The sequence below is a fragment of the Narcine bancroftii genome, unplaced genomic scaffold (genome assembly GCF_036971445.1).
Source record: "Narcine bancroftii isolate sNarBan1 unplaced genomic scaffold, sNarBan1.hap1 Scaffold_302, whole genome shotgun sequence".
Lineage (NCBI taxonomy): Eukaryota > Metazoa > Chordata > Chondrichthyes > Torpediniformes > Narcinidae > Narcine > Narcine bancroftii.
This window is the reverse complement of record NW_027212039.1, coordinates 109,569-137,158: the sequence shown is the minus strand read 5'-3', so window position 1 is coordinate 137,158 and position 27,590 is coordinate 109,569. Positions and strand designations below refer to the sequence as shown.

Here is a 27,590-nt window from a genome sequence, read left to right as displayed (position 1 = left end):
ACCCCAACACTTGCTTTTCCATAAACCAAGTGAGCACCATCCAAATAATCTGGGCAGCAAAGAAAACAGTATGATGTGACTGAGTTGTGATGGATAATACTATGGAATAAAAGGTCTCTTATAATTGATTCATATAACAGGTCTTCATGATATTTTATTATTCACGTTTTGAGGTACATTACACATATGAGTGTAGTTGTACTTCTAGTCACTCAGTTAAGGCTTATGCCTTGCAGTCGTGGAAGCTGCATTCACCCAATCAGCAGCAGGGTCTTGGGCTCCACCAGTCCAAATACTACTTATCGATGCTCATGCTGTGCGTTTGAAAAAAAGCCCGCGCAAGTCTGAGCCTGAGGTCTGTGGCGCATGCCTCCTGCTGTAGAGCTTGGCTCATCATGCATGCAATGCCAGCATTCCTCACGGAAAAGTCGGGGACAACGGATTCAATTGAACTCTCTGCCAGACCACCAGCCATGGGAGCGGAGTAAGTGATCACTTTAATTATTTTATTCATGGTGTTTAATTTATGAAGGACAGAACAGTGTCTGGAAATTGTATTGTACCCAGTTTGCAAATTCCAATGGTCGCTGAATGGTTGAAAGGTGGGGGTACTTCAAGTCAAATTGTGCGACCATTGCTGGTCTCCCCAACCTTTTTCTGCCCTAATGGTTCTATCATGGCCTTTCTGCGCTGTTTGTGTTCATTCTATGGTTTAATGGTTCTATCATGGCTGTTTTATGTGCTTGTAGTAGTGTTAAGGTTTAATCATTCTATAATATGGAATAAAAGGTCTGTTAACATTGATTCATGTAACTTATCTTCATGATATTTTATTTTGCATGTTATGAACTAGTACTAATTACAACATTATACATTAGTGTAATCATACTTCTCTAGTCGCTCAATCAACGCTGACACTGTGCATTTGCAAAAAGTACACGCAAGTCTGAACTTGAGGTCTGCAGTATCTGCCTCCTGCTGCAGAGCTTGACTCATCATGCATATTTACAAACCACTACCGGCAAAAAGGCGCCCCACTACCAGCCCAACCCTCCCCTCCCCATGCACCCCTCTCCACACTGAACTATTGCCACCTAGGCTGTTGACAGTGCAAGCAGTGAGGATAAGAGAACTATGTTGGAATGTGCTCCAATGTTGGCTTCCAGACCAGCTGGTGGAGGCAGGATCTTTCTCCGTGTCAGAGATGTTCTCAATGGTTCTCAAACTTTATTTTTCCACTCACATGCCACCAAAAATAATCCTGTATTAACCTCAGAGCATCTATTCTATGGCGTAGGATGTCACAGGTGCTCAATGGTTAGTAAGGGATAACGAGCCTGCAGCTGACGTGGACATTACCCCTCCATTAATCTTCGTCCGCGAAGCCAAGCCAAAGAAAAAATGTGAGTGGAAAAAAGTTGAGAACCACTGAGTTAGATAAAGTCTTGAAATGAGATGGAAGACCATTCGGTGCAGAACAGTCTTCAGACAGCATGAATATGGCGGGCTGCAGGGTCTTCCCTGCGCCTTGGTTTGTATTTCAGGATCTTCTGCACTTCCACCGGAAGTGGAACTCATGCTGTCTGGGGTTGTCATGGTGGATCCAAGTGGGCTGATGAGCCATGGATCAAATTGAGTGGCCAATGGCAGGAAGCAAGGGGGACCATAGGCAGTCCAGCTACCTGGTAAACATTGGGGGGAGAGAGAGTGAGAGAGAGAGAGAGAGAGAGAGAGAGAGAGAGAGAGAGAGAGAGAGGAGAACAAGGAATATGCATTTAAAATTAATTCACCCATTCTCTCCAAAATAAACAGCGAAATCGCAATGCTAACCTAAAGGAGTGGTAAAACATAAAACAGCTTAAAAAGATTGAAATCGACATGACCCACATCCACACAAAATCATCTTATGATGAGAGCAGGTATGCTTCAATTTAAATAGTTGAATATTCTATTGAAAACACACAAGTTACGGAACTACAACCGATTAAAAGTCATTCCCCTTTCCCCACCCTATTTTGTTCTAAAATTAAATTTATCAGCACAATGCATCAATTTGTCCTCAAGTTTATGCAGTCTGGAAAAATTTCACTAAACCAGCTAAAAAGCTGTACATGTGTAACTCCAAGAGCGTGTGTGTAAGAAAGAGAGAGAGTGAAAGAGAAAGGACTGGAAGGAGATAAGTTGGGGCATGGCCCACGAATGCCCCCCCCCCCCGACACTGACCCCGGGGGTGCCTTCCTAAAACTCAGCCTAGAGACCCGAGTGGTAGTTAATCCGCCACTGGATACAGGCAAAGCTGGGAAGCACTAGAGTGCACTGGCACACACAGATGCATTAGAGTGGACTGAAACAGAGAAGCACATTCTGATGGGTCTCCAATTTGAGGCATCAACTCCAATTCCCTTTCAACAGATGTTGCCTGATATACTGAATGCGTCCTGCCATCTTCATTTTTTATTTGATTTTTCCCCAGAAAACAAAGATAATTTGTTTGAAAGTCTTATCCTGTAGTCAGTGTAGTTTCATATTCTGTCTGTTTTAATCTTATGTTCTAAACTGTGTCATACTCAAAAGAACTTTTACTGTGCAATCGCTATTGTAACATAGAAAACAGGGCTGTCATCTTGTATTCACACTGAGGTCCCTTAACAATAATGAAATCAATCTGAATGGATAGTTAATAGTAAATAATAGTCACCCCAGAAGATAGGGAGAACTTCCCTGCTCTTACTTTCTTTCCACTGACAGATCCAAGGAAATCCCAGTTTCATGGCTCATTTGAAATGCATTAACCAACATTCTTTAAATCACCATCACTTTCATTCCATCAGAAAGCTGATCAGAGTCCAATACTTTTCATAGACTTTAAAAAAAAGTGAGGCTCCCCCTTGCAGACAATGAAATGACTGATTTAACAGCAACCTAATCAGGACTTGGAGGATAAGTCAACTGGCTGCTTGATCATGACTTTTTTTGCAGAAACTGAAAATAGAAAATTTAATTTGAGATTATCTATCTGCAACTTAATATCATTTAAGTGCTCCAGCTAATTATAAATTACACGCTGCTACGATGCCCATTTATATTTGCAAATTAAAAACCCTCAAGTTAAATTAACAATATTAATCGACACTTTCAATGTATAATGTCAAACATATTGTCAAAAGGTTTTCCTTATCCAATTAAACATTTAAAAAAAACTAAGTTATTCCTGCCAGTACACATCTGATGGAGAGGCATGTTTTCAAAATGACTTTCTTTTAAAAGCTGCCCATGAAAACAAAGTCATAATTAATTTCTCTATTCAACATGCAGTAAATATTTGCCATTCAACTTTGTTAATCTATTGAGTAAAATTCATTAAAATAGGTCTTACCTGTTAGTGTCATGTTAAAGCTCCCTACCAGCAGAAAACAGATAGCCAACAGGGCAAGATTACAGTTCCAACTGTAAGACAGTGAAAGCTGAGATCAGGGTATCACCTCCTATCCAAATTAACTGCTTTGATCATATGACTGTAAAATGACACCTCAAACAGAGGCCAGTGAGTACACGTCCACATTAAAGCACAAGTGGTAACTTCAGTTCTTTAAAACATCAACAGAGGAAAATAGAGAGTTTATTAGTCCAAAATATCTCTGATATTTGGGTCTGGGGACAGACACACAGGTTACGTGCGCCTTCAAACACAATCTCTCATGCCTCGGATTGAAAATTAACCGGCTCAAATAAAACATTTATCCTTAAATAAATGTGAAGTACCCGCCTGACCTGATCGAAGGGCACACCTCCTTTGATTCAATGTCATGGGTTTTTTTTAAATTGAACAAACAGAAAAGGTGGGAACCAAGATTCATTCTTGAACTGAAAAAAAATACTGCAAATTAGAGTGGTGACTCATGAAAGAAAAAGTAATGAAGTATTTTGACTTTGCTTCAGTGTGAAATAATAATGAACCACATTTTGTTAGGAATTTCCTTAATTACAGAAGCAGAATAAGAGAGAGAGCGTGGCACTGAAAGACAAATGCAATCAATGACCTTGCACTTCCCCATAAGGGAAAAAAAAATAACCACACGGGTTTCTTTGAACTTTGGAAATTCCACAGCAAGACTAGTTAACGTTGGCAAAATCAGTACATAGCACAGAGGAAAGAAATAAAGACTCCTGTCTCTTCCTGGGGTCCCTCTTTGCTGCCTTCCAAGATACTGGTAACAGTCTGGGAGCCTGTGACTTATTCAGGCTAACAAGCAATCTGGAGGAACTCAGTGAGTTGAGCAGTATCAGTGAGAGAGAAAAAGGAAAAGTCAACGAACCCAGCTGTAACCTTTCAGTGGGACTCATGAAGGGTTCAAACCCAAAAGGCTGAGCATCATTGGAAGAAAATTAATGGTCTATCAGTTCTAGCAGATTTTTTTTTTTGTCCAGCATTTGGGCTTCCTGCAAAGGAGATAACAAGCGAAATACAAACTTCAGACTGATTTCAAAATTCTGAGTTATTTCTTGTGCATGACAAGATAGGTCAAAGTCAGCATGGTTCCCTTAAGGAAAAATCCAGTCTGACAAACCTACCACAATATTTTGAGGTAACCACTGCAGGCTAGACAAAAAAGATGCAATGGATACTGCATATTTGGATTTTCAAAAGGCCTTTGACAAGGTGCCACACATGAGATTGCTGAACAAGATGAGAGCCCATGCAATTACTGGGAAGATACTAACATGGGTAGAGCATTGGCTGATCTGCAGGATAGAAAGATTGGAAGTAAAGAGATCCTATTCTGTTTGGCTACCAGTGGTGCTTTGCAGGGGTCAATGTTGGGACCACTTGTTCTTAAGCTTTGCTCACAGAGATCCTGTTAATACATCACCACTGTCAAGACAAGAAATAAGAGTCCCTTCAGAGATAGAGTTTCCGTGGATCCCAAATCCTCCTCTGATCTAGTCATTTCCTGTGCACCCTGTAGTGATGAACCTGAGCAAGAGGCATCCATGCTATCCCTCCTCAACCCCAATCCTTCGATCATTAGGAAGCCAAGTCACTTCGGGACCCCTTTTTGCTGTTCACATTCACATCCTGGTCCTAATATCTGGCTCTTAGAGGCCAGTCAATAGCAGCCTAGTGTGAGGCCTTTGGCTGCAGAGCCCAAGCTAAAACCTGGCTCATAACTGTAGCTTTCCACTTTGTAGGGTCTTGCCAAGGCTGCTTGTTTGGAAGGAAGAAGAAAAAAAGTGTTTGCTTACACTAGTGCTCTACTTCCACGCAGCCCTCAGACCTCAGTTTGGGCTTCTGAATGGGGCTGCCACCATCTTGGATCCAGACCACCAGATCTTTGATGCTGAACTACTGCTAGCTCAGTTCTACAACAAATTTAAACTGCATGGGATTGTCGGGCAGAACAGCCAGGCAAAATATAACAATCATCAGATTATAATCTAAATATCCACCCACAGCCTCACATGGCACAGCTACCTGCTTTATGTTGTGGTAAAGTTATCAGGTCAGGTTGGCCCTTGCCGTGCCTCAGTACTTTGTTCAAGTCAGGATGACTTGGTTGGTTTTTTATTCCGAGTGCTCTCATTTCTTGATTAATGCCATTTTTGTCATCTTTATTTTTCCCCCTGCAAATGCCGCCAAATCTCATTAAAAATGTAAAACTAATTGAAAATGGTAGGAATTAATTTTAGAGCTGAGTGGACTCCATCAGATAGAAAAGAATAATAAGTGTTCATGCATTTTATACACAGTAAATCATCAATAAATCTTTGATCATTTCAGACCTTGACAGATTTCTTTTTATGCTGTTCCCAGTAGGTATTTCACCCTATGCATGGCTCGTTTGCTTCTCAACTATGAGGCAGATTGATGCAGAAGGGTGGTACTCATCTTCTGCAGGGAGGGGCAAGAGGTGTGCCTTGAATTGTCCCAACTACAGTGGGGACAAAAGTTGGGCATGGTGTGAAGGGTTGCACTTACAGTATTACATGCTCCCAATAACATACTGTACCTGGCTGCTACAAGCTATGACTCTGCAGAGCCTATAGTGCAGGAGAGGTTATAGCTGCATGCAGGTTAGCTCAGAAAGAACACACTGTTCCCCAGTTGAACCCCAGTTGAGTGTTGTTAACACTGAGCTTTATTGGGCTCACAGCACTGCTTCTATTCTCAAGATGAGGGGTGTGGTCAAAACCCTCTCAGCACTGATTGGTGTGTTTGTGATCCACTTTCCCTGATAGGCCAGTTAAGCTCTTTTGGTTGTGGCCAATTTGAGGGCAGCGGTGTGGGCCTCGTGCAGCCTGCTGGATCTTCCCGTTCGTCCTTCATTTTGTGAGGCCCAGTGGGGAGCTGCGAAGGGTTGCCACAATACCATATATTTTGGCAACCAAGTTGACCTTCAGATAATTCAGGTCCCCATTTTCATGATTTTATCATATATCAGGCAGACAAGTCAACCAACACCCCCCCCCCCCCCCCGAAAATCACATAGACTGAGCTGTTGAGTGCTGTCAGAAGGTGGTTGTTATCATGGACCCTCTAGCAAAATGACAAAAGTATGAAGCGAGTTTCAAGTTAAAAGTAACAGGAGTGGCCAAGAAATCCAGCAACTCTGCTGCTGAAAGAAAATTTGTTGTGTTGGATTCTGTTTTGATGTTTCAAAGGTTGTCTTATGATCGTGGACAAAATTTTGAAAGTTGAATCCAGTCAAGGGGATTAGCTATGCTCTGTAGCTTCAGCAGGTTAGTACAAGGAATGGAGTTACAAGTTAGTGTTCCTGTGAGGCAGTGAAGATAGTCTTCAAGATTTACATATCTTAGCAACTATGGGATTTGTCTGCCGAACCAAGCATTAAGAAGCAAACAGTTCAGTAATTTTAAGTACAGACGTTTAAAAAAGTGGACTTCTGGGTAATTTCATACCTCAGTGAAGCCTTTTTTGGGGATGCCCCCTGAAAAGGAATGATTCTCTGAACACATAGGTCACACAGAAGCAGAATACCACTCTTCATAAATATTTCTCTTAGCTTCAGCTTTCAGAAATGCAGGAAGAACTCAGCAGGTCTCACAGTGTCCATAGCAGGTAAAGATATACAACTAACATTTCAGGCTTGAGCCCATCTTCAAGTCGAACTTTGAAGGGCTCAGGCTCGAAATGTTAGATATACATCTTCCCCTCCTGTGGATACTGTGAGACCTGCTGAGTTCCTCCAGCATTTCTGTGCTTTTACTACAATCACAGCATCTGCAGACTTTCATGTTTCACTTCATCTTTCAAAGGTCAAATTATTTCATTTATTCAGCATCTAAAAATTTATACAGTGCAAATAATGGCTTGTAGTTCAACATGCCTTGAAGGGCACGTTAACAATTGGACACTAAATTGTGGCCAAATATGTGCAGGCAGGACCAAGTGTCAGTGAATTGCAGGTGGTATTGAGGCAGTGGGCAAGGAAACATCAGTTCAATATTATCAATTGCATCCAATATGAATCAGTCCAAACTAACAATTAGGTTAAGGTTAATGAGTATCTGGAAATCAGGGTTACTTGGGAAGAAATGGGATCACACCCCCTGACACTGCCAAGAATAAAGAATTGTTAATCTGACCGGCACAAGAGTCTGAGCCATTTTATAGAAAGATTTTTCAGAGCTTCAAATTTTACACCTACTTTAGAAATTTCTTTTAATCTCAGCAAATTATAGTGCAATCTAACTTTCACTTCAATGGTGATAAACTCAGTGACCTTCTCGATTATTACCCAATTCTCCAAGTTCACCACCAAAAGAAATGCATGACAATATCTTACTCCTCCTGCTCTGGCAGTTCCAATCTTCATGATGAAGGACGAAGATGGGAAGTTTCTAGAAGACACCACTACCTGCAAGACCCTTTCAAGCCATTCACCATTTGGAAAAGGAGGTAGTTCAAAAATCCAACAACCTATGGCGAACGACTGAAATTGTTCAACAATACTATTTATCAATCTCTTCTGAATCCCAGTTTTGTACTTCAGGACTTGTTGAATTTGGTCTGAGAGGACTTGAAAGGATGAGTGCCCTGCAGACCATGAAGGGAGAGGAAAGCATGGAACGCAAGCGGACTCAAAAGGTTCAATGAGTTTATAGCGGGAGTGCTGCGAACCTGAAACGAATACTCCAGGGTGGTGGTCAAACGGATCGACAAGGGTGAAGGTAGAAGGGTGAAAGCCCTGTGGACTTGAAAGGTTGATGCTCAAGCGGAACTGAAAGGGAGAGGCCAGTGCAGAATGCAAGCAACCCTGAAAGGGTGTAGGCCAAGCAGATGGTGCAGGGTGAAAGCCCCACGGATTTGAAAGGAATACGCCTGGCTGGTGCTCAAGTGGACCATGTAGGGTGAAGGGCCAGCAGAGTTGGAGGGAATATGCCAGGGTGGGTGTGCAAGTGGACCAGTAAATGAAAAGCAGGAAACAAAGAGGTGGAATTACTTATAGACCACAGAATAGAAAATGTGGCATAAATCAACAGAAAAGGCAACAGGTAATGCAACAATCAAGGGAGAATGTAACCTCCATGGGACCAGATTTAAGTATTTTTTTTCATGATGGGTTATAAAATTAATCTGTGGAATATATTATGCAGTTCACAAGACTTTTAGACTGATATGTAGATGAGACTGGCAAAATAGCAACTGGGTCAGCAGGGATAAGAAGGGTGAAAGGACTGGTTTCCATGCTGCACAATTGCTACAAAGTTACTGGCAAAACCCTTCCTTTCCAGGCTTTCCAGACTTGCATTTGCCCAGTTTTTTTTTTCCTCATAATCAAATGAACCAGTTAAGCAGCACAAATGATTTCAGCTGCACAGGCACACAAATGGCAATCTTTATGTCACTGAATTCTCAGTGTAGTCACTGTGCAAAAATCAGTGATATCTGGATGGAAGCCATGGATCACAGTTAAACATGTGGAGCATGAGGGTGGTTTCATGTAATGTTATTTAGATCTAATGTTTCACAATCTGAGTTAACCATACTAGCTCATGAACTTAACCCCAGGAGGCTGAAGTGTGACCTTATGGATGTTTATGAAATCATGAGGGAGCATAGATGTTCAGTCTTTTACCAGGGTAATTGATTTCAGAGAGTTTTAAGGGGGACCCAAACAGCAATGTATTTATTTGTTTATATATTTTTGTAAACATGGGGAGGACAGTCTGCATTTAGAATGAGCTGCCAGGCAAAACTATAGAGTGGGTACAATTACAATGTTCAAAAGGCATTTGGACATATATAGATAGGAAAGGCTCAGAAGGATCTGAAGCAAATGGAGGCAAATGGGACTTGTTCAGAATGCCAACTTGCAACTCAATGAACCTTCATTCTATACCCCATATAATCATATCTGATAATGGTTTTTATTTCCTACTCTCAAGACCAATGACAAGGCATCTATGTCTTTACAGGGTTGGTGCAATGAGAGAATTGCTGGCAAACAGAAACTTTAAAATTCCAGGAAACTTTAAAAGAATGTTTTGCTAAGATGTTTTCATGATATAAAAAAAACCAAAAAGCAGGCAGAAGGCAGAGCCTAACTTTGCTATCGGTAATTACATTTTCTTTAGTTTCTCCTTTCTGAAGAGTTCTCAGCTCTGAACTAAGACCTGGATGGGAAAAAAAAAGTACATTTTTAAAAATAATAAGTAGCTCCCAGCTGTTTGACTAATTTATAAAGGCACTTGTAATAGAGGCTATTAATTGACAACCATAACATATCTTAAATTTATTACTACAAGTACATAATCAAGGTTTGTTTTCTGCATTATTAGGGAATTTATTCATTATTCTCAAAACCATACTTTAAGTGGATAGTTTAAATCATAGAAGTTGGTGCTCATCATCCTTTTAGTAAAATTTTGTCTTGCTATGTTTACATGAACAACAATCAACTTATGAAATCATGAGGGGACTTGTTCAGAATGCCAACTTGCAACTCAATGAACCTTCATTCTATACCCCATATAATCACATCTGATAATGGTTTTTATTTCCTACTCTCAAGACCAATGACAAGGCATCTACGTCTTTACAGGGTTGGTGCAATGAGAGAATTGCTGGCAAACAGAAACTTTAAAATTCCAGGAAACTTTAAAAGAATCACTTTCTCTTGACCCTAAAGAGTTGCTGGTGTCATCTTCTTTAATCAGGAAAGCCTCCACCAATACTTCTACAATGCTCTGAAAATGCAGGTGCATGAAACAAATGGTTCACCTGTTACTATCCCTCAAAAGTTCCTGTTAATCTTCGAAAGACGCCAATTGTTGTTGACAGCCTATATGCATTCCTGTGCACAATCCTTGGCCAATGAAGTGCATGAAATATCAGTGAAACAATGCAGAGCCTCATCATTAATCTTGGTTTAAAAGTATGCATTACCTATGACATAGGTCCCAAATTTGGAGACAAAGTTATGCAAAACCGTATCAGTATTTGGACCTGCTCCTCTTTCCCAGCCGACCCATCCCAAAACATTAGCCTGCAAATGTTCCATGCAAGCCATCCTGGAGTTGTCAAAGTCCATCTAGCTCTGATGACTCCCAAAAACTACAGTGCTACTGGAACAGTAGTAACACACTGAAGAAAACTTCCAGAAGTCAATAAATGGTGAAGGGAAATATGGAAAGCAATTTAGATGTCAGATATTTCTGAGCATTGTCATTAGAGGGACAGAATAGTAAACTAGGAAGTTCTGGTGGAATCGGAGTCAGAGAACACAGGATCAGGCCCTTTGGCCCATCACATCCATGCCAGTCATGAAGATCACATCTTTCGGAAGCCTTCTGTGACTTGGTGATCCAAGTGCCTGTCTGGAAATTTGAAACATTATGAGTGTTAAACATCATACCTTCACCACTTTCAGGTGGTACATCCCATATTGTGCTTTCTTTCCAAAAAAACCAGTCTGACCACAAATGGAAATCTGATTGTGCCATTATAGTATGGATGTGAAGGCAGTGGAGGCTGCAAAAATAGATTTAAATGAGGAAAAGTAGCAGAGAGAGTGTTAAGGTAAAGGATGAGGGAAATTTGACACAGGTATGTGAAATGATGATGGGCCATGACTATGGAAAATGAGATAATGTTTGCATGGCTGGAGGGATAATTGACCAAGTAACAGGTTTTAAATGTAAAAGGGACTATAACTAAAAGCAACCTGAGGAAACCTATTCTTCTCATAAAAACCTTGATTAGAATCTGGAATGCAAATCCACAGGTGTGGTGAGGATGGGTTTCATTGTGACCTTCAAAGGGAAATTGAACAAATGTATTGTGACAAAAAGTAGAAAGGCTGTAGAAAATGGGTGGGATGAAACTCACGAATTGCGATGGCAGAGAGCTCCATGGATGAGGTGAATGTCTTCCTCCCAAGCTGCAATTTTTCTATGATTTGATAAAGCCTTATCAAAGATTATTGCTGAATAACTGTGGCTGACAAACAAAACAGTTGTAGCTAATATATTCTTTTATCTCTGCTTGACGAAATGTAGCAAGAGATTTGTCACAAGGATCAGAGCTGGGTTTTTAATATTTTATTATGGATATTAATGACTTGGATGAAGGTACTGGAAGTATGTTTCTAATTTTACTGATGGCACAAAGATGGGCATTAAAAGAATTTAAAGCATATAATGGATGTGGGCACGTTGAGTGGGCAATGATCTTGCAAATGGACTAAAATCTGAGGGAAAATAAATTTGCACCCAACCCCAACCAACAAATTTTCCCCTGCAACCGTGCCTGCCTGTCCCGCATCGGACTTGTCAGCCACAAACGAGCCTGCAGCTGATGTAGGCATTTACCCCTCCATAAATCTTCATCCACGAAGCCAAGCCAAAGAAGAAGAAAAAAAAGAAAGAAGGAATAAAGATCATTGCAAAGCTCTGTGATGCAGAGAGATCTGGGTATCCAGGTACATGATTTCCTTATGGTTAGAATTGAAGTAAGTACAGTAAGTAATTGGGAAATTAACAAAAAAGTTGTTCTCATTACAAGAACTGAATTCAGAAGTCGAGATGATATGTTTTACTTACATAGAGGATTGGTGAGAGTATATTGTGTTTCTTTTTTGTTTAAAAAAGGAAGATTGTCAATGACTGGTACAAGTCTGGTGAGCCTCAAAGGACGTTCCCTTGACTAATACTGGCAATAACTGGGTTGAACGAGGAAAGTTTGGACCTAGTAGATCTGCACATGAAAGATTTGAGAGGATTTTAATTAATTATTTCCCACTCTTATCAGTGACAGTAGCTCCTCAGGACTTCTTTAAGACATAAATCAGGGATCACGCAGCAGCTTTTCTTTAATGTTCTCAATGCTTCATTTAGCATTAATGTTCATGAACAGTTGGCTTGCACATTTGAGCTACTCCTTGGGAAATCCCTAGGTACAGTATTATGAAAAAGCAGGTAGACTGAATTCTGCATGTTATTACATTACATGAAAAGCCAATTATACTTTTCAGTAAAGGTTTGTGACAAGCACAACCTCCACCAACACCCCATTCTCCTTCCCACCCCAGCCATTGTAGAGTTGTCAGGAGGCATGATGCAGTTGGGCTTGTATGAAGTAACTTGGCTCTCAATGACTTCATTAAGTCTCCATTGCTTCTTGGCCACAGCATGGATTGTCTTCCAAAGGTTTTGTGCAACATTTACTGAAATTGTATCCAATAAGCACCAAGTATTAAGAGGTAAAGTGGATAAAGTGATCTATACTGTAGCTGCTTTAAAGCATGCAGGTCATTTGAGACAAAAATGAATGTAGCTTCAATGCAACTGATAGATTGATACAAAGTGGAAGGGTTAGGGAAAAGTTATACTTCTGATACAGAATAGAACAGACAAACAACTTGCTTCTAAATCTGAGAATGGCTCTCGTACTAATTGGGAACTACAACAAAAATAGGAGCCGTCAGAATTTGCTCGGATCAGATTTGCCCGTGGATACAATTAGTTGTCCTATTTATCCAAAGCAGAATGTAGTACACATCTTTTTATAGCCTTTTTTTTCAAGTGGTCTGCAGATATCTGAAATAATCTTTTGTACTTAAAAGGAGCATAGTAGTTAATTTGTTCAAACAGTGGAGTCAATCTGGTAGATTGAAAATGTAAAGTTCTGTGAATCTTTCACTATGGGACTGATATTGAAAACAGGCTTCTAATTAAACCAAAAAAGCATTTCCTAATGCATATTAAAATCCCATGTTGTGCAACTGCGAACCCAAAATCCACTGTGGTTTTAATTTCTTATCTTAATTTGTCTTCAAATTTCCTGTCTTGTATTTTGCGATACATTTTGCCATATATGTATAATGGAAAGCCACGTTGATAATAAATTCCAAGGTCACTTGATTGAAGTTTCTTTCCGCAGTAGTGTGCAAAATTTTTAAATATTGAGCTGATTAATGCTCGTCAATACTCCGTGTCAAATCTACCTCATACCCCACTGTTAGAACAAAAAACATGGAAGACCATCCAAGTTATTGTGATTATATTTTGGAAAAGGTTAAATTCTGTAGGTTTCCATCGTTTTTCCATTACCATCAAATGATAAACTGAACCATTGTGATCTCTCAGATCCAGGTTGAATCACACGGTATCTCTACCTCAATTAATCTCTTCCACCACCCCACTTCCACAAAATCTTACCAGGTTTACAGAGTTTTAAAATGTTGACACAGGTTTGGTGTTGTTAGAAAAACAATGCACTTTAATAAGGATAGATTTCTTTTTCGTCAAAGATTTGACCAAGCCAATAGAAGACTGACAGATCAAGTGCCAAACATTCATTATAATGAGCATGACTAACCAATGGACAAGCCTGAAAATGTGCTGATCAATGATTTCTGAAAATGGAACAGCAGGAGCGATAAATCAAGCCAAGATGTCTGGTAAAACAATATGCAGACTAAAACAGAAGTTTGATTAACATTCAAACAAAGGAAGAACTACAGGTGAAAGGCATCAAACCCACACACACTGTACTTAGGAATTTCAAGTAAATCCACATATAGATTTCTATGCATTTTCTCTACATCTATTTGCATTCGAGGTTGGGTGCCATTTACAGCAATTATAACAAGTTTACTGCTGTGAAAGCAAGCAAAGCATTTTGAATTGTTTTGGGTAAGCAGGAGTCCCATCACATTTTTATGATTATCAAGGTTCTCCATGGTACAAGTTAACCTCTGATAGTTTGGACACATTTTTGATCAATGAAACATTACAAATAATGCTAATGAACTAATATAATGCTAATTATTCAATAATGGAGATAATACAGCACATCGTTTACTGCTCCGATGCTTCCTGGATTTGGAAGACAGTGTTGATTCAAGTTTTTAACATAGAACAGCTGGATGAAAGAGAAATCAAATGCTATGTTTGAAGGTGTTCAACGCTAATTTTTTAATTCACATATGGTAAGCCAAACTTGTGTAGAAGTTTGGGCATCTTTTGATTAAAAATAAACTGAAGTATACGAGTGGCTTCAGGAAAAAAAACCAAAAAAAATATTACCAGCTTGAGAAATGAAGCGAGCTTGACCATATTCTTTAAAATGTCAAGGAGCAAGAAAAATGAAAATACAAATAAAGAAATTTAATTTGAATAACCAGAGTAAAATAGGCAAAAGTTAACAAAACAGAAATGAGAATTGGGGCGACACGGTTGCAAAATCTTTACAGAGCCAGTGATCAAGACCGGGATTCAAATCCCATACCGTCTGAAAGGAATTTGTACATTCTCCCCATGTCTGTGTGGGTTTTCCCCAGGGGCTCTGGTTTCCTCCCTCCATTCGAAACCTTCCGGCACTTATAATTGGGTATAAGTTGGGCGGCTCGGACTTGTGGGCCGAAAAGGCCTGTTACTGTGCTGTAGGTCGTAATTTAAACATTTAAATTTAAAAAATAATAATAATTTAAATTTAACAAATTCATATCTACTCTGAAAAATATAACCATTGCCAACAAAATTCCTGATTGAGAACAATTGAAAGTAAAAGATTGAAAATGATTTAATGCTTTTCACAACATCAGGATGAACCAAACCACTGGTGAAATAAATATGGGAGAAACCCAGCAACTGATTTGTGCATACTCAATGTACACAGAGTGAATCAGGGATTAACCATATAACCATATAACCATTTACGGAGCGGAAACAGGCCATGTTGGCCTTTCGAGTCCGCACCGGTTCACTGGTTTTGTACGCCCTCTTCAGGCATTGGTCCCGGTAGATCTTCATTCAATGCCGGTGGAATCAGATAATAGCAAAACTATGAGCAAACAGATTGGCTGTCTGTGTAACAAAAATAGTAAAACTTGACGAAACTGGATTTATTAAGAAAAGACAAACAATGGACAATATCTCTAAGTTCATTAACTTAATCCATGCAGTCCAAGGAAAGAAGACTCCAACAGTGGCGGTTGCTTTTGACGCAGAGAAAGCCTTTGACAGGGTAGAATGGAATTATTTGTTTAAAGTACTACAGCGGTTCAACCTACCAGAGAAATATATGAATTGGATTAAAGCATTATATAAGGGACCATTGGTGAAGGTGACAGTAAATGGATATATAATCGAACCAAGGTCAACTTGGCAGGGATGTCCACTATCTCCCTCACTGTTTGATTGATGGATCATTTCAGGAGGCTCTTTCAAAAAGTATCAATTGATGTCATGTCTGCCTGAAAGTGCAAATCTGCTCAACATTTTAAGATCTGAAAGCCAAGACCTCAATCCAGCACTTCCAGAACTGTATCTGCATGTAAACAAAGATTGACTGCTCAGAGTTTCCAGTTAGAGCTAAACCCATCATTGTGTTTTCAGAGACAGGTCCCATGATGTTTTCAGAGGCATGTGCCCAAAATTAATTATGGCTGATACTTGGAAATTCCAAAAGTTGAAAAGTCCTGAGCCTGTATCACATGGTATCGTGGAGTAGAAAGATCTAGGAATAACGGTGCATTGTTCCCTGAAGGTAGGAGCGCATGTGGATAGGTTGGTGAAGAAGGCCTTTAGTATGCTTGTCTATATAAATCAGTGCATAGAATATAGGAGTTGGGAAGTAATGATGAAACTGTACAAGGCATTGGTGAGGCCAAATTTAGAGTACTGTGCGCAGTTCTGGTCACCGATTTATAGGAAGGATATTAACAAGATAGAGAGAGTGCAGAGAAGATTTACAAAAATGGTGCCTAGGTTTCAACATCTGGAATATAAGGAGAGATTGAGCAAATTAGGTCTTTATTCCTTGGAATGTAGAAGGCTGAGAGGGGATTTAATAGAGGTGTTTAAGATAATGAGAGGGATAGATGTGGAAAGGCTTTTCCCATTGAGAGTAGGATACAAGAGGTCATGGGTTGAGAGTTGACGGGCAAAGGTTTAGGAGTAACATGAGGGGGAACTTCTTTACTCAGAGAGTGGTTACTGTGTGGAATGGGCTTCTAGGAAAGGTGGTGGAGGCAGGGTCAATTTTGTCATTTAAGAAAGAATTGGATGAGTATATGGATGGGAGGGATATGGGTAGAGTGCTGGGAAGTGGGATTAGAGGAAGGTATTTGGATCAGTGCGAACTAGAAGGGTCAAATTGGCCTGTTTCCATGCTGTAATTGTTAGGTGGTTATATGGTCTGTATATAATTGGGAAGTGGGATTAGAGGAGGGTTCTTGGATCAGTGTGGACGGATTAGAAGGGCCAAATTGGCCTATTTCCGTTCTGTAATTGTTAGGTGGTTTATATGGTCTATATATAATTGTAAAGAGTTTAATAGTGAACAGATCAGAAAGCATTTACTGATTGTGGATCTTGAGCACTGAAGCAATCAAAATCATTCAATTTCTTTCGGGTTCACTGCTTGCTATTTTCAACCAGCCCATGGATGCTTGTGAACCTCATTTTATTTTAAATCTCAAGTGCACCACATCATTAAAAAAGGTCATCCTCCTTGCTTCATTTTAAAATGTCCTGAATCCACTTCTCACATTCAACTATTGTAGCAACAGATCTATGGCAGATGCCATCTCACTGGTTTGACACAAAGCCCTGGACAGCAAAGATGCATACATCAGGATGTTATCAATGACAGCTTGGCATTTCAAAATTGATCAGCAAACTCCCGGACTTAGACTCAACACTCCACTGGGTGATTGGATCTTGGATTTCCTCATCTCCAGGCCACAGTGAGGATTGGTAAGAATATCGCCTCCACAATCTCCATCAGCACCAGAGCACACAAGGCTGCATTCTTAGCCAACTGCTCTATTCACTATGCACCTATGCCTTTGTGGCTTGGTACGATAACAGCTTCTTCAAATTTGCTGACGATACCATGGTAGTGGGGTGTATAAAAATGGATGAGGAGTCAGCTTACAGGAGGGAAATTGAAAATTTGGCCGAATGGTGCACCAACTAAAACCTCACACTCAATGTCACCAAGGAGCTGATTGTTAACTTCAAGAAGGGAAAACCAGAGTGATCATTGGTGGATCAGAGGTGGAGAGGGTGAGGAAATTTAGCTTCTTGGGAGTCACCATCTCAGAGGATCGTTTCTGGACCAAACACACCAATAGGATCATGATAAATGCATGCCAGTGTCTTGACTTCCTCCGAGTATTGCAGAGGTTTGGTATGACATCAGAAACCCTGGCAAATTTCTAGAGCTGTAGAGGGAAGTATGCTGATCGACTGCATCAAAGTCTGGCATGGGGACAACAATGCTCTTGAGTGTAAACCCCTGCAAAAGATAGTGGACAAATCCCAAGAGATCACAGGCAAAACCCTATCCACCATCAAAAACATCAACATGGAATGCTGCCATTGGAGACCAGTAGTAATCATCAAAGATCCACTTCAACCAGCATATGCTCTGTTCTCACTGCTACCATCAGGAAAGACATGTAGGTGCCAGAAAACATGCACCACCAGGTTCAGGAACAGCTGTTACCCTTCACCATTAGATTTAACAACAAACTCAATTAGGGACTCATTTAAAGACTCGTACGTGTACTTTATTAATTTTCTCTTTCTGTACTGCAGTTTATATTTCTTTATTTGTTTACACGTGTACTTTGAATAGTTATTTTTTTTGCATGCACAATAAGTGGTAATTCTGCCTGACGTGCAGGAAAAAGAGTTTTATATGTCATGTAATAGTGACGGAGCGATTAGCGCAACGCTGTTACAGTTCCAATGATTGGGATCGGGGGTTCAAATCCTGCACTCTCTGTAAAGAGTTGGAACGTCCTCCTTGTGTCTGAAGGGGTTTTCCCCAGGGGGTCCTGTTTCCTCCCACTGTTCAACATGTACAAGGGGATCTAGGTTAATTAGGCGTCATGGAATAGTAGGCTGAAATAGCCTAATACCGTGTGGCATATCTAAATTTTAAAATTAAACGTACTCTGACAATAAATCCAAAATCTGTTGGAGTTATCCATTGCAAGTTTCATCTGTTCAAATATCTTTCACTCTTTTAACAAAAGGGCAGACCAGCATTAATTCTGCAGCAAACCAATCAGAAATTTTGAAGGTGAATAAGGAGGATCAGCAAACAGCTGACAAATTTGTAAAGAGAAGAAAGGAAACATCTCAACAGGCCAGTCAGAAAAATCAGTATAAAGAGGTCAGATGAATTTGCATAAATATTGAGGTGTTTACTCATTAGGATGAGAATTTTAAATCCATTTAAAAACCTTGTCTTGAAATATGAAGTTATAGGTGGGGATTTAAAACTTGCATTCCCCACAACAAATGGAAGTGCAATCCACTTCTCTTGAGAATAGAGAGCACTGTACATACAATACAAGTCAAATACTAAACTCTGGCCTGGCTAGCTGATTTTTAAAATAGAGAGCTCAAGGTTCTTGCTTACTCCCAAGCAAATTTTGTAGTCACCTTCTGACTGTTCAATCATATCAGACCTCTTGGCGTCGGTGCTCTCAAGATTCACCCACTGACTGCCATTTCAGAGCTGAGGGATATTGCAATTGCTTTGCACCTAATGCAAAACGTGCAGTGCAATAGCAGATGACAATTATAACCTGTTAAATTCTTATCGGCTGGTGTAGAATTTCCTATAAATGTCCACTAGATGAAGGGTAACTTGAACATGACACCACAGCAAAAATGCTAAGCTATTTCAAGATCAAAAAACTGCTGTAAAGTTACGAAAGCTCAAATAGGTTACACATGAAAGAATGCAAGCATATGTGGCTTTTGGGAGCAAGACTTCTCCTACCGTCAGCAGCAGCTAAGTATATAAACCCAACCCCAACCCACCAATTGTCCCTTGCAACCGTGTCTGCCTGTCCCGCATTGGACTTGTCAGCCACAAACGAGCTTGCAGCTGACGTGGACATTACCCCTCCATAAATCTTCGCCCGCGAAGCCAAGCCAAAGATATCCCCATATACTGTTGGGGATTGAGGCACCAGGAGGAGAGAGGAAATAACCAATCTTTCACTTTCATAACCACAAATAAAAGCTATTGCATTTTTCAAAGGCATCCATTATTGAAATTGGATCTCGCCCCTATCCTGGGCCTAGTCAAATTTATTGCATTGTTCTCCAGAGGAAGGAAAATCTACTTTTATTCAAACAAGGCTTTTAGTATTGCCTTTGAACATGAACAGTGACAACTGAAAGAGGTGGTGGTCACCCACTATCAAATGTTAGTAAAAACAAAACTTTGTTGCTCTATCAAGACAAATTTGGAAAGACATGCTTTGTTTAAATTTTATCATATTAGACACATCTTTAATCATTCTTTTCCCATGACTAGCGACGTCATAATAGTACACACCATCAAACTGGCCTCCTTTTCAACTAAAAATAAAATGTTACACTGTTATTTTTAAACACGTTTTGACTGCAGTAGAGTGTCACAAATACAGCAAAGGAAGAAACAATTCTTTGGTAAACATAGCCACAAAATCTATGCACACTAGTACACAGAAGTGTTGGAGAAACTCAAATCACGTAGCATCCACAAAAGGCATTTGACATTTCAGGCCTGAGCCCTTCAGACTCCAAAGGTCAAAAGCCTTTTACTTCCTCTGGATATTGCGTTGCCTACTGAGTTTCTCCAGCACTTCCATGTATTTCACTTGATCCCACCAGCATCTGCAGATTTTCTTGTTTGCATCCATCCACACCACCATACTGCCTTTCAAAGATCTTTCTTCTGTTTATCAAGTGAGATTATTTTCAACAGCAAATTGGCCAATATGCCAGGAAAGCAAGTGCACACTAAAGTTTGTCACAGAGCTACACCTACAATGTACTGTATAGAGCTGTCCATGAAAAAAAATCAAACATCTCAGAAAATCTTTTGGCACTATCCTTTGCAACTCGATACACTGTAAAAACTTGATAAGGCACAGCATGCTGAAACAAAACCATTACACAGGAAAAGCAAACTGAAACTTTGCATTTTCTCCATGATTTATAGAATTTAAATTTCTTTTGAACTTTGATTTGTAAAGAATTGTTGTCTTCAGTGACGTCAAATTTATTGCATTGTTCTCCAGAGGAAGGATGTACATTACTATGGCAACAAAATAAATGATTCAGTTAAAAGTTACTGGTGATTTAAAAATATTTTTGTTTCATAAATGTGCATCACAAATTGTCCATATACAATCAAAATCCTTGAAATTTATTTGAGGATAAAACCTGAGTTTCAAGGCAGAAACAATCAGAGCACTTGTAATAAAAATAAACCAGATACATGGCGGCTATGGCAGGGAGGGCAGGTCACTGCAAAGTAAACTTCAACACCATAGATGGCTGTGATGCTTCATTGCCCAAAGAGCTAAACATCTCCTATGCCCACTTTGAGAAGAAGAACCAAACAATACCTACTAGAATCCCTGCATTCTGCCTCTGAGGATGTCGCCAGAACATCATTCAAGAGGGTGAACCCATGCAAGGCATCAGGCCATGACAGCGTACCTGGTAGGGTACAGAAAATCTGCACCAACCAACTAGCAAGAGTGTTCACGGATATTTTCAACCTCTCATTGCAGCAGTCAGAGGTTCCCGCCTGCTTCAAAAGGACATCAATCATCCTGGTGCCGAAGAGCAGTGTGAGCTGCCTCAACGACTATTGCCCAGTAGACAAAAGGTAGAGAATTTCATGCATGTTATATTCTAAATGTAGTATTATGTGACAATAATGAAACCTTTATCTTTCTACTGTGATGAAATACTTTGAGAGGCTGTTCATGGCCAGATTAACATGTACCAAACCAAAGGTCTGGACCCACTCCAATGTGGCTATCGTCTCAATCGCTCCACAGCACATGCACTATCGCTGGCTGCCCACTCAGCTCTGGATCACCTCAAAAGCAGAAACTCATACATGCGCCTGCTCTTCATCAACTACATCTCAGCCTTCAATACTATTATTCCCTCAGTGATGGTCAAGAAGCTACAAACTCTAGGTCTCTATTCCCCCCCACTGCAACTGGATCCTTGACTTTCTCAGAGACTGTAATCAGTACAAATTAGAGACAATGTCTCCTCCTCACTGATCATCAACACAGACACACCCCAAGGATGTGTGCTTAGCCCACTGCTCTACTCATTTTACACCCATGACTTTGTGGCCAAGCATAATTTCAACGTTATCTACAAATTTGCCGATGACACCACCGATGTCGGCAGAATCACAAACGGCAACAAAGAAGCGTACAGGAGGGAGAGAGATCAGCTCATTGAATGGTGTCATGCTAACAATCTTGTGCTCAACTTTAGCAAAAAGGAGATTATTGTGGACTTCTGGAGGAAGTCAGGGGGACATGACCCAGACCTCATCAAGGACTCAGTAGTGGAGAGGGTCAAGAACTTCAAATTACTGGGTGTTAAAATCTCAGAGGATCTGTCCTGGAGCCTCCATATTGATGCAATTGCAAAAAAGGCTCACTAGCGGCTATACCTTGTAAGGTGCTTGAGGAGATTCAGCACATCACCAAAGACTCTCAAAAACTTCTACAGTTCTATCATGAGAGCATTCTGGTTGGTTGCATTACTTTCTGATATGGAGTAACCAACTCTCTGGACAAGAATAAACTCCAGAGGGTTGTTAACTTGGCCAGCAACATCACAGGCACCAGGCTTCACTCCATCGAGGAAATCTACAAGAGGTGGTGTCTCAATAAAGCAGTTTCTATCCTCAGAGACCTCCCCCCCCCCCCCCACCACCCAGACCTTGTCCTCTTCACTCTGGTACCATCGGGAAAAGAGTACAGGAGCCTAAAGGTGAGCATTCAATGGCACAAGGACAGCTTCTTCCCTGCTGCCATCAGATTCTTGAATAATCAGTGAATCAGACACTGCCTTATTTTTCATGCACTATTTTTGGTTTTTTTATAAATGTATTGTTGTGAAGGTGGTTTATATGAATGCTTGCTGCAAAACACCAAATTTTGTGACTTGTTCATGACAATAAATTGATTCAAATTTGTGCTTTTGACTATCTTACAATAGCTATCAAGTCATGTGCATTCAAATGCTTGCCTAAAGGAGGGAGAAGATTGCTCTTTTAAACTGCAACAAATATACTGATGGCTGAACACAGGTTAGTAAAAACACCTGCTCAACATGTTGCACCAACTTCACAGAAATGCTATCTCGTCTTTACTGTGCGAGTATGGTATGAACGATAAATAAAGGTGTCTTGACCGCAAAATGACTCAAAGACCAATCAATATATACATGAGCCGTGTTCTAGAAGTACTGTTAGTCAATAAACATTGTACAATGTGCATTATGTCCCATTATTCTTACTTGATGCAAACAGGTATTTGATTTAAAAAAAAGTACAATTGTGCTGTTGAAGCAGTCCTTTGTTAATGTAACAAAGGGAGGTTTAAGAGTCTGATAACTGATGCAAATGCTCCTAATGTCCTGTAAAGAAATGGAAAGTAGACAAATTACTTAAGCAGCTTTAACTTAAATTCTTTAACAAAATTTTGATCATATTTTTATTTATTGAAATGCTAATATGACTATACAGCATCTTTGATGGAATTAAAACGTTTAACAGAACATTAACAAGCTAAATTTGACACAAGGCATTAAGTTGCCAAAACAAAAGTGAGGTCTAAACAGATACAGGCAAGTTAATGATCTGTGGCTGGGATAAAGCCTGGTGGAATCAAGTCGTCTTGGATAATAAGTCATCTGGGGATAACAAGACACCAGGAATCAGTGCCTGGATGAGAGGTGGTATTGTTTGCTCAGGAATGCAGTTAATTGCTCAAATCCAATAAACTACTGGAATCTTTCAAATATTCACTTTGGAGAAATTGTCTGCTCAGTCAGTATTGGATGCTGTGAGGACACACATGGTCTCCTTATTTAAGGGGGTAGGGGGATAAATATTGGAAACAATTAAACAAAAGTTCATTTGGTTGATTCTTGGGATGACAGGGTTCATTTCTGAGAAATATTTGAGCTACATTATCTTGCTCTCTGACAATGTTTCCCTACTCTGGGGAAACAAACTATGATGGGATTTTATAGTCACATGCAAAAGAATAACATGCACATGAACAAAATTTCTTGCTTATTGAAGCAACACAGGTAGGTAAAATGTACTAATATTTACAAATTAAATGACCAAACAGGAAAATAACAAAAATATGAAATGATAGCTAAATATACACAATTGTGACGTTACAATAGATCTTTGGTGGGTCATGGAATAGCATTACAGTTAGGGTAAAACAGGAAGTTTCAATGGCCTGATGGCAGCTTGAAAAATAAAGTGTTCTTGAACCTAGAGGTGCTAGAGTTCAGATACCTTTTCAATGCCAGCAGTGAGAAGAGAATGTAACAAAGGTTATGGGATTCTTTATGATGTTTGGTGCTTTCTTGAAACAGCATCTCATGTATGTTATCTTTGACAGAGAGGAGCAGGGTCCTCGGGCTGTACAAGTCTTTCAACCTCAAAAGTTCAATGGACCCCCCTCTGACATTTTTTGACCATTTGGATAGTTCCTCTAGGGGTTGATATCAACCACTTTGGAGACCCCCATGTAGAAGGAATAGTGTAATGGAATATTTAGGAGATAAATTGGTAAAATTAGAGTAGGTTACATACCACACTTTAAAAAAGATCTTATTTGAAATATTGAAGAATTCATATTCAATGATTTTATGGAAACTATGGAGAATGCTGTGCACATTTCACAAGTAGGTGCTAATTGAAATGAGGTAGTTAAAGCCACAAGCAGAAGACGCTCTGGCTGTTAAAAGCTCTTTGCAAGGGTTTTGACAGATTGCACAGAAAGGTCATTCCTGGGTTTTTGTTTACCTAAAGACAACAGCTTGACCATGAAGACTAACTCCTATTGTTTGTGGGAGAAAGTCAGTGGTTTTGCAAGTGAGAGACTCACATGGGCTTTCTGGCAGTTGGTGGGGGGGGGGGGGGGGGAGCGAGCGAGAGAGAGCGAGCTGAAACAAGCAGGAGAAGCTGGTTGGAACTGAAACAAACTCCAGAGTGGCGGATGGCTGGAAGTGCTATCTATCTGATGTTTCTCTTGGAATAAGAGGAACAGAAGGAACTCTGTGGTAGCCTGAACAAAAGAGGTTATCACTGGAGAACCCTGATGGGGCAAGTTTCATCAGCAAGGCATTGAGGTGACTAATAGTGGACAACAAATCTTTCTCTGCAAGCCCAACAAGAACCTTCCTGAGCGGTAAACATTTACCTTTTTGAGCATCAAAGCCTAGTGAACTTTATATATGTTAAATTCCGTGCACAGTATAAGAATTGTCTGCAACCAGAGGACTTAGAAGAAGAAGTGAGATTATTACACTTACACACATCACATACATTTGCACTTCGAATTAGAAGGGGGTTAAGTTGAGTTTCGTTAATAAAGATAAGTTAGAAGTTAGATTCTGTTTTCTTGTTTAAAGATAATTAAAAACAATTTTTGTTTAAGCAACTAATTATCTTGGTGAATGCCTATTGCTGATGGGTTTTGGGGTACTTTGGGGTCGTAACAGTAGGGAAACAAGCTGATGTCGCCAATTTGCAATGATTGGGTCTGCCAGTGAGGAAGCTAAGGATCCACTTGTGAAGGTAAGAACAGAGTCCAGATCCCGGAGTTTGATTACTAGGCTTGGTGGTGTGGCTGAGATGTAGACAATGAGCAACCTGAAGGTGTTTACAGTTCAGATAATCTAATGAAGAGTGGAAGGCCTGCAAGATGGCATCTGCTATCTGTGGGCTTATTATGAAAGGCACATTGAAGTGGGTCCAGGTCATTTCTGAAGAAGGAGTTGATTTCAGCCTTAAACAACCTCTCAAAGCACTTCAGATACTCCAAAAACCTCTCAACAGGTGCACTGTAGCGAGTACACTGCCTGGCTGCATCACAGCCTGGTTTGGATATTTAAGTTCCTAGGTACAAGGAAGGTTGCAAAAGGTATTAAATCGCTGATTCTGACCTCTCATTCATTGTAAACATCAATGCAAGGCCCTGCATCAAGATAATGAAGGACCCCATCATCCTGGTCACAACCTTTGCTGCCTTCAGGCAAATTGTACAGATGTCTGAAAACCAGCACAGTGGTTCGGGAACAGTTTATTTCCAACAGATATCCATCTCTTGAACTTCCCTTTGGTACTCTAATCATGGACTGATCCAACAGCACAAAACAATCGTTTGCATTCTTGCAAGTCATTTTATTTTGCACTAGATTACTGTAAATATTTAATATTATCTTATATATTCATTGTCTTTACATTTAATTTTTAAAATTTAGACATACAGCATGGTAACAAGCCATTTTGGCCCACGAGTCCAAGCCACTCAATTTACACCTCATGAACCTACACATTTTGAATGGTGGGAGGAAACTGGAGCCCCTGGAGAAAACCTACACAGACACAGGGAGAACATTCAAACTCCTTAGAGACACTGCGGAATTCAACCCCTGGTCCGGTCCCGATTGTGCAACTGCTATGCTAGCTGTGCCATAGTTTAAAAAATGAATTGAATTAAACAAATACCAGTTTGGTTGCATGCAAAAACGTTGGTGCGCATGTACATGACACAATTTATATGACGATAGGCTCATCATCAATTCCATAGCAAAAGGCAGCCATGAATGGTTGCAACTTGTAGGCAGGACAGCATCCTACTGGGATTGCCATTAGGCCTGCAAGTGCTTGATACAATCCTCCCTAATGAGCCAAAGCATTTGGAGAAAAGTACACAGGTTTTCAAACAATGCCATGGTCATGCTTACGTAAACAGGAACTGGAATAGAAAGAGAAACAATGTTTCAGATCACTGACCTTTTATCAGTTCTGAAATATTTACTGTTCTCCAAAACAGAAGTGCTTTTCCAGTGAGGCTGGAGGAACTCAGCAGTTTAGGCGTCATCCATAGAAAGAGAGCGACAATGTTTTGGGTCAGGACCAATCAACATGCATTTCCAGCAAATGGAATGACTTATTCCATATTTTCAAGATGCGCTGACTTTTGACATCAATAAGATAGATAGAGTGCAGAGAAGGTTTACTCGGATGTTGCCAGAACTTGAGGAAGTGAGTTACAGGGAAAGGTTAAACAGATTCAGACTTTATTCTCTGGAGAGTGTAGAAGAATAAGGGGAGATTTGATAGAGGGATATGAAATTGAGTATAGACACAGAATAAATGCAACTAGGTTTTTTTCCATTGAGGTTAGATGAGATACAAACCAGAGGGCATGGGTGAAGGTGTGCAAGGTGAAATGTTTCAGGGCAACTTCTTCAGAGAGTGAAGGAGTGTGCAACAAGCTGCCAGCCGGAGTGGTGAATGTGGGCTCAATTTTAACATTCAAGAAAAATTTAGACAGGTACATGTATAGGAGGGGGAGGAACTAGGTGCAGGTCAGTGGAACTAGGCAGAATAATCGTTTGGCACAAACTAAAAGGATCTAAGGGCCCATTTTTTCTGTGCTGAAATGTTTGATGATTATCTGGTCAAAATCCAGCTCCAGTTGACAAAGAGTACACGGCACAAGACCAGATCATAGAATAAACAACAATAGAGCACAGAAACCAACCCTTCAATCCACAATGTCTGTGTTGGTCATGATTGGTGATTTAATTTCATCTGCCTGCAGATCTCCTCACTTCACCCTGTTCATTTGTCTGTTTAATTGTTTTCTAAATATTACTATGTATCTGCTTTCATCACCCCCTGATTGCACATCCTAAGTACTCATCATTGTAAAAACTTGCCTCTTGAATCTCCATTAAACCACCCCTCCCCCACACCTTTCAACAAAATCCTCAAATATTGGACATTTTGACCCTGGGTAGACCATCTATGCCTCATATAATTTTACATATATTTTGTCAATCATGTCACCCTGCAATCTCTGTGCTTGAGAGCCTGTCCTCTTATTTACTCTCCAATCCAAGCAACATTTTGTTGAACTGCCTTTGTATCCTCACCAAAGCCTCTGTTATCTTACTGCAGTGCAGCAATCAGAACTGCACAACCTTGCCACCCTTACTATTTGATACATCCTACCATGGCTCTGAAAAGTCCT

General features: G+C 40.1%; 1 protein-coding gene and 1 long non-coding RNA gene across 5 annotated transcripts in view; one reads left to right on the top strand and one right to left on the bottom strand.

Annotated features, from left to right (window-relative positions):
• Positions 1–27,590, bottom strand: part of LOC138750907 (KN motif and ankyrin repeat domain-containing protein 1-like) — a 206,804-nt gene that overhangs the window by 104,237 nt on the left and 74,977 nt on the right. The window contains exon 2 of one of the 4 annotated variants that reach the window (XM_069913032.1): positions 3,377–3,447. The exons of 2 other annotated variants lie outside the window; for them this stretch is intronic. In XM_069913032.1, the coding sequence (XP_069769133.1) occupies positions 3,377–3,447 (71 nt within the window). Of the gene's footprint in view, positions 1–3,376; positions 3,701–27,590 lie in introns of those variants that run through there. One more of the 4 variants, XM_069913033.1, reaches the window with a different exon arrangement.
• On the top strand, positions 370–26,034 carry LOC138750908 (uncharacterized). The gene is made up of 3 exons (XR_011349593.1): positions 370–484; positions 22,519–22,609; positions 25,810–26,034. It is a non-coding gene; the product is annotated as an uncharacterized lncRNA (long non-coding RNA).